Genomic DNA, 13,706 nt, shown 5'->3' with positions numbered 1-13,706 from the left:
TGGAAATCAGTGCTTGTCAATTGCTGGGTTACCAACATTCTTCAAAATATCTTCTTTGGAAATATATGAAACTATTGTGTCATAATGACTCAAAACTGACCTCCCACATATTTATCTTCCATAAGGAGTGGAAAAGATTTGCCAATTAGACCTTAACAAACAGTTTAGATAAACTGAATTTCAAATATTAAAGTCACTTTTCATAATTTTCCTACAGGCATACATGTTTCGTTTGATTTTAGCATTTAGTTTTAAACCAGTAAGACTCTGGACAGTTACAAGAAACCAGTTACAAAATACACCTAACAAAAAGAACTGACCCAAAAGAACAATACACGCTCAAAATATAAATCAAGCGAGTTTTATTTTAAATAAGAACATTTTCTAGCTGGTGAAATACTTAGAAGCTCAACATGACTTAATAAATGTATATGTTCGTTGTGAAATGGTTTTTCTTGACCATAATCTTGAGAGAAATGATCACACACCACTAATGCTTACTATTCATGAAGCATCCAGCTCAATATATATGACAAAATGCTGCCTTAATAAATGCTCATCAGTGGTACACTTGCAGTGGTTTGTATGAAGCATCTCTCCCAGGCCTGGTCAGTCTGAGGGGGTTGAGTCAGTCACAGCTGTCTCCTCCTTTCCTCGTGCCATTGGTCAGTTTCATGTAAAGAAATCTCGTGACGATTGTGTACAATCAGAGAGCATGAGGGCGAGATACAGTCAATGGCACTTTTACTCGGGCTGAGAGGAAACGATGCCTGACTGTGATCTTTACGCTCAATTCAAGCCATGGGAACTTTAAGTACAAGCAGCCGTCATTCTACATCGCCTCTGCCAACACATCAGTGCAACGTCAAATGGAGATCAACTCAACACCCATTAGAACCGAGGGATTTTGGGCTGCAGAGGCGATGTTTTTGGAGCGCGGAGGCCGTGTGTGTTTCCGCGGCAGCAGGATGAACGTGGGCACCCAAACTAATCGGTTTAGCACTTGGAAGTCCTTGCAGGGTTGGCAAAGAGTCCTGCACTTTTGCATGGGAACCAGTAGATATTTTTGTCCTGGTAAATGCTCAGTCATAAAAGAGAACTCTTTTATAAACTAATATTAACGCAGTTTATTATCGTTAGATGCATGCACTGTAATTTCCTTTTTCCTTTAAGGTGAGTTTAAGGCTTGACAAAAGTAGCTCTTTAAAATGTTGCAAAATGAATAAACATTTTATCAATATCAATCAGAAATGTACCAGAATGTTAAAAATAAGTATTATTTTTAAGTTTTAGCCTCCGCCTTTTTTTTTCGCATGTTTTCCCTCGGAGTTCCTCCCCCTGCGGCGCTGGGCGGAGTTTCATACCGAACCAGACGCTCCTTTTGTCGGATTCGTTTCGACCTGACTCCCCGGGGTTTACGGCTAAAAAACAGATACTTAAATACAATAAAATCATTTAACACGAACACGTCGCTAGTTAATAAGCACATCCGCGACGTATTATTGAAAAAGGTAAGTGATTTGATGATTTTTGAGCCCGTTTAGATCGTTTTTCTATTTGCTCGTCCCCGAGTCTTTGTAACATTCATGGCGGCTCTGCAGTGAGGGCTCTGGGGCGAGGGAAGGTACAAGCGGCCGCTCATAGCTCTGTTCGGGATTCTGATACACCAAAACATAGTATTATTGTACTAAGTCTGAATATGTGATCAGAATTAAACATTTAAGCATTTATATTCACGACAAAATAATTTTTAGCGAAATAATGCGTTTTTTTTATAATGTCACAATCCCTGCAAAAAATCTAAATGTGCATGCATCCACGCTTGAATTGTCAGCAAGGAGGTATTGATACGTATATATTAAGACATCACTTCACAAATTTAATCGGCGTAAGCGATATTCCTCGTACATTCGCCAGTAGCTTGCTCGCTAGCTGAGGCATTCGTGCCAGCGGAAGCTGCGTGGTGACTCCTGCCGGAATAAAGACGCCATTACCGGGCTTGGAAACAGACTAACGGTCGGTGCGTTACAAGAAACGTATTATACACTAATGTATTTAATCGCTTAGAGTGGCTTTCACACGAATTATTAAAGTAAACATGCGGAGACTTGTTACTGACATTAATTTTAATAAAGCACTATGCATTTTGACAGTTTACTTTATGCCATACTTTCTGTCAGAAGTGATTAGCTTAGTCCAAGATCACTTGAACATAAAAAGCCCAATAATGGTTTACTGTTACCAGAGGGTCTCGAATATTGCAGAAAAATAGATTTTCCTACTTTTTAGCTCTTTTGGTTCGGTTGCCCTTGCGCGCGGGCACTGTAACCGTGAAACCGGCGCCTCGTGCGGGCGCGCAGCGACGCCGCAGCTCGTGAAGGACGCGGGTGACACTTCCCGATGATGTCGCGCGCTACATGACATGACACACCACAACATACAGTACAGTACATATTGTGATGCTGGCAAAGTATACAAACATATACATACGAGTCTTTGCTTAACATAATTCCGGATCCCGAACTTAAAAAATGCTCGCATTTATGAAATATGAAATATACACAAATTAGATGAGAAGTTATCACTTATAAATAATTTCTAGTTTTATAGTAATACAATCCGTTTATTCTTTAAAAAGAAAACAGTATGTGTTATAGTGTCATACGGATAAAAAAAATTAAATGACGGTAATATTTTTATGCATATGATGAAGTAACGTTACTCGCCTATGAATGTGCCGCACTGGCAGCGTGTAAATAGAGAGCGCTCGCGGAGAACGGGAGGAGACACCGAGGCTTCCGGGACACTGATGCACTTTAGTGAGGGTCGTGCTCGTCCTCACATCTCGCTGCTCGTGCTTACATAATCCCAAAGGAAAGTCTTTCCTGCCATTCCGTGCCAAGATGACCCCCGACACCGTGTGCGTGCGTTTCTCTCGCATCCTCAAATCATGTCGTGAAGCCCCGATAGTTGTCGGTCCTTTCCTCGATGCTTTGCTTTGCCGATCGTTATTGGTGAACCTAGAAGAAATTCAAGGTTTGATCATGGATAGGCGTTGGAAATGAGCGGTTAGGGCATCATTGTCATGGTTTCTCACCGTTCGCCGCCGCTGCTGGTTCGTGATGACGCGTTCGCGTCGCGGTGGTCCAGAGGCGGAGCATGGGCACGTCTTCCTCTGATGACATCCGGAACATTGATTAATTACGTCACAATTAGACGACCATTCACAAAATTGAATCTATATTCCCCTGTGTTATGGCAATATATTTATTCCTTAAAACTTTTAACTAGCATCTGTTTATGTTAATTGTGTTCTTTTAATTAATTTATTTATTTTTATTGTAAATGTATTTTATTTCAGTAGAACCTGTATATTTTTTTTTAGATACTAGTGTTTCTATGATAAGTAAGTTTAAATATTAGTATGATAGTATCAGTACACTTAGTAGTACCTTAAATTAAATACTTTTACTTATCCCTTTGCTATTAGCCACTCAATATGACAAATAACTATTCCATTGTTACCGGTAAAATATTACACTTTCTCTCTCTCTCTTTCTCCCTCCCTCTTTCAGTATATCAACTATTCTTTTCCATCTAGCATGTATTTCAGTTGTTGATTATGCCTATTACAATTTACTAGTAACAATTCAGTTGGTTGTAATGCTGCTTATTCTTTAATAAATTAAAAACAAACAAAAACAAAAAACAAATGCTACTATCAAGATTCTCTTCTATTAGTAATAGTTAAAGGAATATGTACTAATATCTCATAAATATGTAATAATATATAATAAATGACTCTTAATAGACATTGGCATAGTGACTAGTAGCAAATGAATAAGCACTAGTATTTAATGAATGTCACCCTTTGAAATACTAGTAATTAAAAAAGTGCTAGTAACTGAAATTGATATTCGTTTAAATGGATAAATGTTGAAAAGGTTTGCCTTGTTCAGCCAGTAGCTCATATTTACAGCCTCACTTTGAATTGTCTTGTTTTCTTTATGAAGCTACGTGGCCAGGGAAGTGTCAAGGTGGAGCTTGGTGAATTCTGTCATCATGAATGGCAGCACCAGTGTGTCTGGCACCCAGACAGGACGAATCAAGAGCGAGTCAGGTACATTTGCATGTTGTCCATGATGGGTAAAGTCACACAGACACATTGCAGTTATATTCAGCATAAACACACCCTCTGGTTTTTAGCAATTCAGCATGCTTAATGTGTCAGTGTGCATTGTTTTTATTAGTTGCAGATACATGGAGCAAAGAGGACTGTCTGACACTGCTGGAGAGGATACGCAGTCTGCTCCCTGATGGAGACACAATGAAGTATAAAACCACAGAGTCTCATTTTGACTGGGAGAAGGTGGGGTTTGGGGGATTCACTGGAGACATGTGCAAGCAGAAATGGCAGAAAGTTTCCACTGAGGTGAGCCAAATTCCAATGAGCTAAAGCAATAATGTTTCTGTTTTCCAAATAACTGTAATAAGTGTTTATGTTAAAGACACTTTCATAAAATTGTCCATGTAAAGATTATTTTAGCCAGCTTAATAATAAACAGAATGTTAAAATTACTATTTGCCTTGATGTGTAATGATTTTCCCACCCTAGGTGCGTAAATACAGAACGATGACAGAACTGATTGTTGATGCTACTGAGCACGTGAAGAACCCTTACAAGGGGAAAAAATTAAAGGTGAGATTGATAAGATGTCAATATTTAACATTCTCTTTTTTTCTTAATTTGTTGTTTTAGCCTGATGTGAGATGTAAGATAAAAGGTTATTTTCAGAGTTTATGTGTTTATTTCTGTTTTAGACACATCCAGACTTCCCAAAGAAAGCCCTCACTCCGTATTTTCGCTTCTTTATGGAGAAGCGGGCCAAGTATGCAAAAATCCATCCCGAGATGAGCAACTTGGATCTCACCAAGATTTTGTCCAAAAAATATAAAGAGCTTCCTGAAAAGAAAAAGGTTAGTTTTTTTGGGTAGTTGACATGAAACCTTTGGGAAGTTTGTCCTTCAGCGTGTGAAGTGTGTATTTTAAACTTTAAGATTGTATTTTGCTTGCTTGTTTCTAGTATGAATGCAGCTGAGTGTTGTTGTTGGAGTTTAGTTAACTAAAAGTCTTTAAAAAATAATCATAATAATTGAAATATCAACTTGATTAAGATCAAAATATAAAATGTAATTGAAAATATGAACGTATAATAGTATATACATAATAGTAAAATAACACTTTACATCTCACATTAATTGAAAATATTTTTACTTCAGTATTCATTTGTCCCACAAAAGGACAATTTAAATGGCAAAATTATGATTACCAATGGTCAATATTGTACCAGGTATGGTAACCTAAGATATATAATTTCTCTTATACATTTTAATTAACTTTTAAATTATTGATGTTCATTTTAAAAACTTTACTATACGTAAAGTGCTGGTATAAGTAAAATGTCATTATTTCCATAGTTTTGAGTCATGTTTCTCTTTAAGTGCTTGCAAATATTAGGTTTGAAGGTCATCTGTTTTGCTTGTAAATTTGCACTATTGCTTTCGTCAGCTCAAGTACATTCAAGAGTTCCAGAGAGAGAAAGAGGCTTTTGAAAAGAACATGGCTAGATTCAAGTAAGTGCTCACGTTCCTCTGCACACAAACACCTAACACATGTCAGTCTTTTTTTATTGGTGATCAGTGAGAGGATTTTATTGTTTTTAGGGAAGACCACCCAGATTTAATAGAGGAGAGAAAGAAGTCAGACCTTCCAGAGAAGCCCAAGACCCCTCAGCAGCTGTGGTACAACCATGAGAAGAAGACCTACATGAAAGTTCACCCAGAGGTAGTCTCAGTAGAATTTTAGTTTGTTAATAATTTTTCTTATTTTTGAGAGCATCTCATCAGATTGAACTGGTTGTGGAAAGACCTACACTCGCTTTTCCATGTCTGGTGCCTGTAGGTAACCCAGAAAGAGCTGAAGGAAGCATTACGTAAACAGTGGTCCCAATTATCAGACAAAAAGAGGCTCAAATGGATCAGCAAAGCTCTAGAGCTGCAGAAACAATATGAGGTATGACTTTGTGTTTTCACAGTAGCAAAAGTGTTGAAGTCTTTGTTGATAAGAGGGATAAAGGACATTGTGAAATATTGCTTTCTCATACAGGACAGCATGAGAGCGTATGTTGAAGCTCATCCGGATGCAAACTCTGAGGAACACGTCAAATCTGTCCTGACCAAGGCTGAACGGCAGCTCAAGGACAAGTTTGATGGCCGGCCAACAAAACCACCACCGTATGTTTCAAACCACTTCGAAGAATTTGGTTTTCTCTGGAATCCCTTAATTTAGTTGTTTTGCACGACATATGCAGTCATATCTTACCAAAGTCTTGTTCATACCAAGATATACTGCTCTTAGAATAGAAATAGAATGTTGGTGACCTTTTTGAGATCCACTAATGGTTCTTGTCTATATATTTGCAGTTTTTGAGATATAATCGATTCATTATATATATCATATATATATATATAGATGTATTAATTTCATGTATATTTTTATTGCTATGTTCTGCAGAAATGGCTATTCTCTGTACTGTGCTGAACTAATGGTAAACATGAAGGACGTGCCAAGTACGGAGCGAATGGTGCTGTGCAGTAAGCAATGGAAGATGATGACCCAGAAAGAGAAGGATATGTTCCAGAAACGATGCGAACAGGTCTGACAGAACAGCCCACTCTTGATTTGTTTAAACCAAAAATAAAATGCTGCTCAATAATTGTAATCTGGAAATGTTTCTGTGGTTGGCCAGTAATGGCTGACCCTGATTTGTAGGATGCTCCGTGGTCGACGGCCAGTATGATACATGCATATGTTTTCATTCACAATTCAAAATGTTGTTAAGTCTCTTATGCCCACCAAGGCTGCATTTGAGCAAAAACACAGTAAAAAAAAAAAAGTATAATATTATTACAGTTCAAAATAACTTTCTAGTTTAATACATTTTCAAATGTAATTCATAACTGTAACATCCATTACTCCAGTCATCAGTGTAATAAAGATAAAGATTAAAAAAACATTGCATTTTTAATCAGAATTATACTAGAAGTTGTTCACTGTTCAATGACAAAACTATCAACTGATTTTGTAACTGACTAAAGTGGAAGCTAAACACTTCAGTTAATCAGCAAAGCAGGCATGGGTTATAATAATAATTATTAAAATTGTTATTATTACAGTTCTCAATAACGCAGTTTTGACATCAACAACACTAAAAATAACATGTTCATCTTTCTCATCAGAGAAAGAAACAGTACGAGATTGACATTCAGAGGTTTCTTGAGGTAGGTACAAAGCACTTCATTTCAATTCATTTGATTTAAACAGTTGTTACAGTTGAATTCCTGATCCTGCTTTTAAAGGAAAGCTTGGCTTATTTTGATACTTTGCCTTAATCTCCGTCTCTCTGCAGAGTCTCCCAGAAGAGGAGAGGGAGCGTGTGTTGGGAGAGGAGAAGATGGGAGGCACCAAGCTGAATATAGCGGGTGCAGGCAGCCCCCTAAGGGCCAAATCCCCATCTGTGAAGGTGGGCATGTGCAAGGTGCCCTTGTGGATGTACTTGCATGCTGTTATGCTCTGGTGGTATGTTATCTGAATCAGAATGAGAAGCAGTTTTTCTCTTCTTGTTGTGCTGTAGGAACGGTGTCGTGACACTGAGCTGGATCAGTGTGTACAAGGGCTTTCGAAAGAGAAGCGAGACAGTAAGAAGAAAACACGGCTTCCTGAAACGCCGAAGACTCCAGAGGAAATGTGGCAGCAGAGTGTGATAGGAGACTATCTGGCTAAATACAGAGTAAGAGCATCATTAAGGATTTTTTAGATAAAACAAAGAGACCCCTAAAGAATCACAGAATGCTAAAGAAAGATTTGTTCATCTAGAAACAATAACCTTAAGCTGTTCTCTTCACAGAATGACCGGAAGAAAGCACAGACTGCGATGGATGCCGCTTGGAAGGCCATGGAAAAGAAGGAGAAGATTCCTTGGATCAAGAAGGCTGCAGAGGACCAGAAGCGATACGAGGTTCAGTACCGGACCGTGGTCAGTGACCAGACATTTTGACCACTGTCTTCTCACCTGTGCTGAAGAAATGTCAAAATGTTGGTCACCCCTAACTTTGCTCCTCCCCGGAGTAAAGGTGGAGGGGTCTGCAATGGATGCACTTGTGTCTCAGTGTGTATATGCTAAGTTTGTGCTGTTTCTAGCAGAAGTTGGTGGAATTTGTACTTATATTTAATGAGTCTGACTTGCCGACATTGCATCAGTGATGCTTAAATGTCTTCATTTCAGTGTTCTGTCACTTATTCTTGCATATTCTCATTAATCTGACGTCTTGATGTGCTGTACCGGTCGATTCTATATCTTTTTGCAATGTAAACATACGTAGTTTTTGGTTTATTAGCCTGCTCATTTGTTTTCATGAGAATGTCAGCTGTCTTGTCTTGGCGTTCAGGATGAATAGAAACAGTATAGTCAGAAATAGTCTCTTTGCTCATGTTTCGTTTTTTTCCATCCTGCAGAGAGAGCTGTTAGAAATGAGGACAGTTCTGTCTGGACAGGGACAAAGAAAACCTAAATTCGATGGCGAGCCTAAGAAGCCACCAGTGTGAGTGTAACTTTTTTAGCTTGTTGTTTTCTGAGAGACTTAAAAAATACTATTTCGTCTGTTTCAATGCTACTTTGTCTTCTCCTGTCCAACCTCAGGAGCGGGTATCAAATGTTCTCTCAGGAACTGCTAACTAACGGTGAGCTGAATCACTTCAGCCTGAAGGAGCGCATGGTGGAGATCGGCAAGAGATGGCACAAGCTTAGTCAGATCCAGAAGGACAAGTATAAAAAACAGGTGGAGGAGCAACAACTAGAGTACAAAGCCGAGCTTGACGCTTGGGTAAAGGTAGGAATTTTGTTGAATCTTTCAGTTCTACAAATCAAATAGTCTTTTTGTTTATTATTGAGTGCTTATTTATTGTCCTGTTTATTCAAAAAATACATTAAAAAACATATATTGTTCATGAACATGTAATGAAAACATATATTAAAATTCATGCATGCAATCACTTAAAGCAGTGGTTCCCAACCTTTTTCAACTCGCGGACCACACAACCAAACACATATGTTTGCGCGGCCCACTTCAAAAAAATTAACTGACCCCGCTATTGTTGGGTTAATAACTTAGTACTCAGAAGCTAGATTTTAAACTGTATTTATTGAATAAACATGGACAAAAAAAAAAAAAAAAAAAAAACTGTCGCGATTTTTTTGATCAATTTTGCAATTGTGACACACTTGTGACTGTAAATATGCTTTTACAGTCATAAATGCATTCAGGATTAATTTTAAACATATTTCCAAAAGAAAACCAATCAGAGCTTTATCAAAAAGTTGTAACATCTCTAGAACAGACATAAGTCAAAATTATCACTATAGTGAAGATGTAAAAAAATGTATAGACTTGTGGCAAAAAAAAAAATCCTGTATACAGGGACTTTTTTTTTCTTTTTTGCCATGCATTCTTCATAGAGCTCATTAATTGTAGCGGTGCCTCAGGTGTTTGCAGTGTGTATACAGTATGTGTATGCGCTCAGCAGTGAGAACGCATAAATATAACGCGAAAGCACATTAAAATAATGCACGAGTGCGAATCTCTGTTCGCACGCGGATTTCCTTTGCTCGTTCACACTTAAAACGTGTCTCCTCTCACTTAAACTGCATCCTGTTCACTAACAAATTCACTCTATGCTCATGTGTTAGACATGAATTATTTTCGCACATTTTTATTTCTAGCCTTTTACCGCAGTGAGAACGCTCTGATCCGTCAACATTGGCTCAGAAAAAAGGCGCATCACAGACAGTGTGTGAACCTGGAGTTAGGCATATGCCCATGTCTCTGTTCTCGCGCTAGGCGCAATGCATTCTGATTGGATCAGATAGCATACTACGGGAGGTCAGGGCCACGGAAAACTGTGCTATAAAGCGATTTAGAAATCGCACACGCTCAAAACGTGATTTTATGACGTTTTCTTTTAATCGCACAGCCCTAGAATGGACTGCAAATGAACAGAAAATAATTGGCGGCCCACATGTAATACCACCGCGGCCCACTAGGGGGCCGCGGACCACAGGTTGAAAACCACTGACTTAAAGGGATAGTTCACCAAAAAGGAAAAAATTCTGTCATTAATTACTCACCCTCATGTCATTCTAAACCTGTAAGACGTTCATTCATCTTTAGAACACGAATTAACATATTTTTGATTAAATCTGAGAGCTTTCTGACCCTGCATAATTTTTTAGGTTACACTTTGTGTTAAGATGTCCTTGTTACAGTGTAATTATACATTTAAGTACAGAGTAATATTAATAAACTACATGTACTTACTATATGATTAGGATTAGGGTTTGGCTTAGGGTTACTTGCATATAATTATGCATAATTTATTGTTATTGTAATAGTAAGCACATTTAACGTGTAACAAGGATACCATAAAGTTACCTTTTTTTTAAATTAAGATTTTATTATTCTTTTTTTATTTTAACAAGCTTCACTACGTTTTTTTTTTTTAAACAAAGCTAGCTGCTCAGATCGTATAAAATGTCATATAGTATGAATCAGCAAAAATAATATACGTATGTTTGTTTTTGTTTTTAATAGTCGGACTAAGATGTAATCAAGGGAAAAAATTTAAATTTTTACTTGATGGTTACAGTGCAATACATTTTCATAATAAACTTTTGAGAAATTGGCACATTTTAAAAAGATTTTCCTTTTTCATGGAAACTATTGTCTCTCAATGACCTTATTTAAAAAAAAAAAATTGTGAGCAATATGAGTTTGGAGATTTGCAGTAACGTATTTCCCTGTCTCTTTTTTCTTGTTTTCCTAGTCACTATCCCCTCAGGAGCGTGCGGTATATAAAGAGTTCTCATCTACGGTAAGTAATTGCTCTTTTTTGGGGCTGTAATTTGTGCTTAAAGCTCTGACTATTAGCATTACGTCTCACACAGGCATTCATATAGCTGAGATTGTGATTTACTCTTCTCTATATCGATACCCCTGCACTGCATGGCAAGATGAGGCACCTTAGTTCATTTAGTTGTTTGACCTTTGCTTGTAAAAGCTCTTTCTCTCCTTGCCATCATATGTGGCTTCATTATTTACTTTCTCCCTATTTAGAATCACATCTCTTGGCTCAAACTAACATGATTTGAATGAATAATGTTCTTAGGGCTTACAGTGGGGCTACTAATCATTGCTTAAGCTTGAATGTGTTTTTTTTTCCCCCTGTGCCGCTCTGTCCTTGCATCCCCACCCTGCCCTCACTCTGCCCTCACAGAAACGGCGAAGCACTACAAAAGCACGAGGTCCCGCGGCGAAAGTCCAAGTCACCAAGGGGAAGGCGGTAGGTGCCAGAGCCGCGACGGTGGGTCCTGGGGGGGGCAAGCGTTCCATGGCGTACCGGGCCAAGGTAACGCCCGCTCTCTCTGGGCAACTCACCCACACAGGCTGTGGACTCTTTATGAAGTGCCTTACAATGTTACATCATTTAAAATTTCACTAATTGATTTTGCGGATGATGTGTGTGTGCGCGCAAATACAGTGATATGCACATATAAAGAGAGTTTGAGAGATGTGTGACTCTTGGTTTCCAGCAGGACACGTCGGACTCAGATGAAGATGATGAGAAAACAGATACGTCAGATTCGGAGGATGAAGATGATGAGTCATCTGGCAGCACTGATAGTGATGATGATGACGAAGATGATGAGGTTAATTTTGCTTTGGTTAGAGGAACACTCCACTTTTTTTGAAAGTAGAATTAAACAGTTGAGTTTTAACTGTTTTTGAATCCATTCAGCTGATCTCTGGGTCTGACAGTAGCACTTTTAACTTAGCTTAGCATAGATCATTAAATCTGATTAGACCGTTAGCATCTCTCTCAAAAATGACCAAAGAGTTTCTATATTTTTCTTTTTTAAAAGTTTACTCTTCTTTGGTTACATCATGTACCAAGACTGACGGAAAATGAAAAGTTGCGAATTTCTTGGCCGATATGGCTAGGAACTATACTCTCATTCCAGTGTAAGAATCAAGGAAATGATGCCATACCCTAGGTGCAGCAGGTTCAGTGATATTATGCAGCACCTGAAAAGAGTCAAGTTTTAAGTAGGAAAAATATAGAAACTCTTTGGTCATTTTTAAGCAATATGCTAACGGTCTAATCAGATTTAATGATCTATGCTAAGCTAAGCTAAAAGTGCTACCGCCAGACCCAGAGATCGGCTGAATGGATTCAAAAACAGTAAAACCCAACTGTGTAACTCTAGGGGAGTTAGAAAATTAGCCTATTTAAAAAAACTAAAAAATGTGGAGTGTTCCTTTAAATTCTAGAAAATCTGATTTGTTATTGGCACAGGCATTAATTATTTTCTAATGTTGACTTAGAATGAAGATGACGATGATGATGACGACGACAATGATGATGATGACCAATCGGACGGTTCCAGCAGCTCATCATCAGAAGATAGTATTGACTCTGATTCAGACTAACCTGTCCCACCCCCTCTTAGAGGGGGTTGTGCCGGACACACCCCCTAGCAACACCCCTCCTGGAAAACAGGGAGGAGGTCCAGTAGCTGTGAGCTCACAGCATGCAGTAATCTGGCTCCTTGTCTTTACAGGGAAAAAAACAGGATGGGGGCCAGCAGCTCTCCCGTCACCCATGTCCATGTGTCATGCGACTTGAAGTCAATTGGACAACTGTTTTTTTTTTTTGTTTTTTTTTTTTAAAGGAGCTGTGTTACACGTGTGGCAATAGCATCAATTTTATTGCCTTTATATAGGTGTGTTATTAAAATCTGTGTTGTTTTGTTCTTTTTATTTTAACTTGGAAATAATTTGTTCATTTAAGCCGGTTGAGCTTTTATAAGTTACGAAAGTATCAGGGTTGCTCAGAGGTGGATGTTAGGGATGAAAGACTTTGAAATGAAGGAGATGAATTCTCCTGTTCTCCTGTTTATATTTGTTTGCCTCACTTAGTTGCTGGGGCTCTGAGGGCTATAAGAGCTGCTCAAGTCTTGTTTGGATCATTCTGTTGCAGATCCTCTATAATAAATGCACTTTTCCCCTCTTGTACTCGATTGTGTATTTTCATATACTTGTGAAAAGTGATATTCACATACTGTTTTGCAAAGGGATTGTTAGTATTTGAATTGGAGGGTTTTCCAATGTGCCAGATTATTAAGTATGTTGTTATAAATAATATGACAGACCAATGCAGTGATTTCCAAGCTTTACAGATCCAGATCCGGACTTTCAACCAGCTGAGGGACCCTCAGTATAAAGTTGTTGGATTTCATTCATTTGATTATAATAATAAATTCCATGATTGATAATAAAAGGATAATAATAATAATAATAATGATAAAAACAATGAATCCTTGTATATCTTTTTATTATTATGTATATAAAATATGATTGTAATGTCTTCGTGTATTTATCATGTTCCCATAAATATTTATAGAAAAATATATTAAGTTTTAAATAAAATCTTTTTATGTCTCAAGGAGATGGAAGATGCTGATATGATCTTTTTTTAAATTAATTTAAAAACATTCGCAAAAAAATCAACAAATTTACTTATGCATCATTTA

General features: G+C 37.9%; 1 protein-coding gene and 1 long non-coding RNA gene across 10 annotated transcripts; one reads left to right on the top strand and one right to left on the bottom strand.

Annotated features, from left to right (window-relative positions):
• Positions 1-178: 178 nt before the first annotated feature.
• On the bottom strand, positions 179-3,282 carry LOC127950724 (uncharacterized). The gene is made up of 2 exons (XR_008152526.1): positions 3,098-3,282; positions 179-3,020 (listed from the first exon to the last, which is right to left on the bottom strand). It is a non-coding gene; the product is annotated as an uncharacterized LOC127950724 (long non-coding RNA).
• LOC127950710 (nucleolar transcription factor 1-B) lies at positions 784-13,188 on the top strand. Of its 9 annotated transcripts, none has more exons than XM_052547902.1 (20): positions 784-1,074; positions 4,014-4,120; positions 4,251-4,432; positions 4,616-4,699; positions 4,822-4,977; positions 5,570-5,634; positions 5,725-5,845; positions 5,963-6,073; positions 6,167-6,294; positions 6,575-6,716; positions 7,300-7,341; positions 7,470-7,598; positions 7,695-7,850; positions 7,968-8,096; positions 8,576-8,661; positions 8,760-8,949; positions 10,940-10,987; positions 11,390-11,521; positions 11,706-11,822; positions 12,499-13,188. In XM_052547902.1, the coding sequence occupies exons 2-20, from the start codon at positions 4,063-4,065 to the stop codon at positions 12,601-12,603; spliced, it is 2,181 nt and encodes a 726-aa protein (XP_052403862.1). In that variant the 5' UTR covers positions 784-1,074; positions 4,014-4,062; the 3' UTR covers positions 12,604-13,188. The 9 variants fall into 9 exon arrangements, with proteins under 9 accessions (XP_052403862.1, XP_052403870.1, XP_052403867.1 ...); XM_052547910.1 differs by lacking the exon at positions 784-1,074 and adding an exon at positions 1,362-1,511 and having other exon boundaries at positions 7,470-7,583; positions 7,968-8,078; positions 11,390-11,455; positions 11,709-11,822; XM_052547907.1 differs by lacking the exon at positions 784-1,074 and adding an exon at positions 1,362-1,511 and having other exon boundaries at positions 7,470-7,583; positions 7,968-8,078.
• The last annotated feature ends 518 nt before the right edge of the window (positions 13,189-13,706 follow it).

The sequence above is a fragment of the Carassius gibelio genome, chromosome B2 (assembly GCF_023724105.1).
Source record: "Carassius gibelio isolate Cgi1373 ecotype wild population from Czech Republic chromosome B2, carGib1.2-hapl.c, whole genome shotgun sequence".
Classification (NCBI taxonomy): domain Eukaryota; kingdom Metazoa; phylum Chordata; class Actinopteri; order Cypriniformes; family Cyprinidae; genus Carassius; species Carassius gibelio.
Note: the sequence above shows the minus strand (reverse complement) of the source record. Positions and strands in the feature narration are given on the sequence as shown.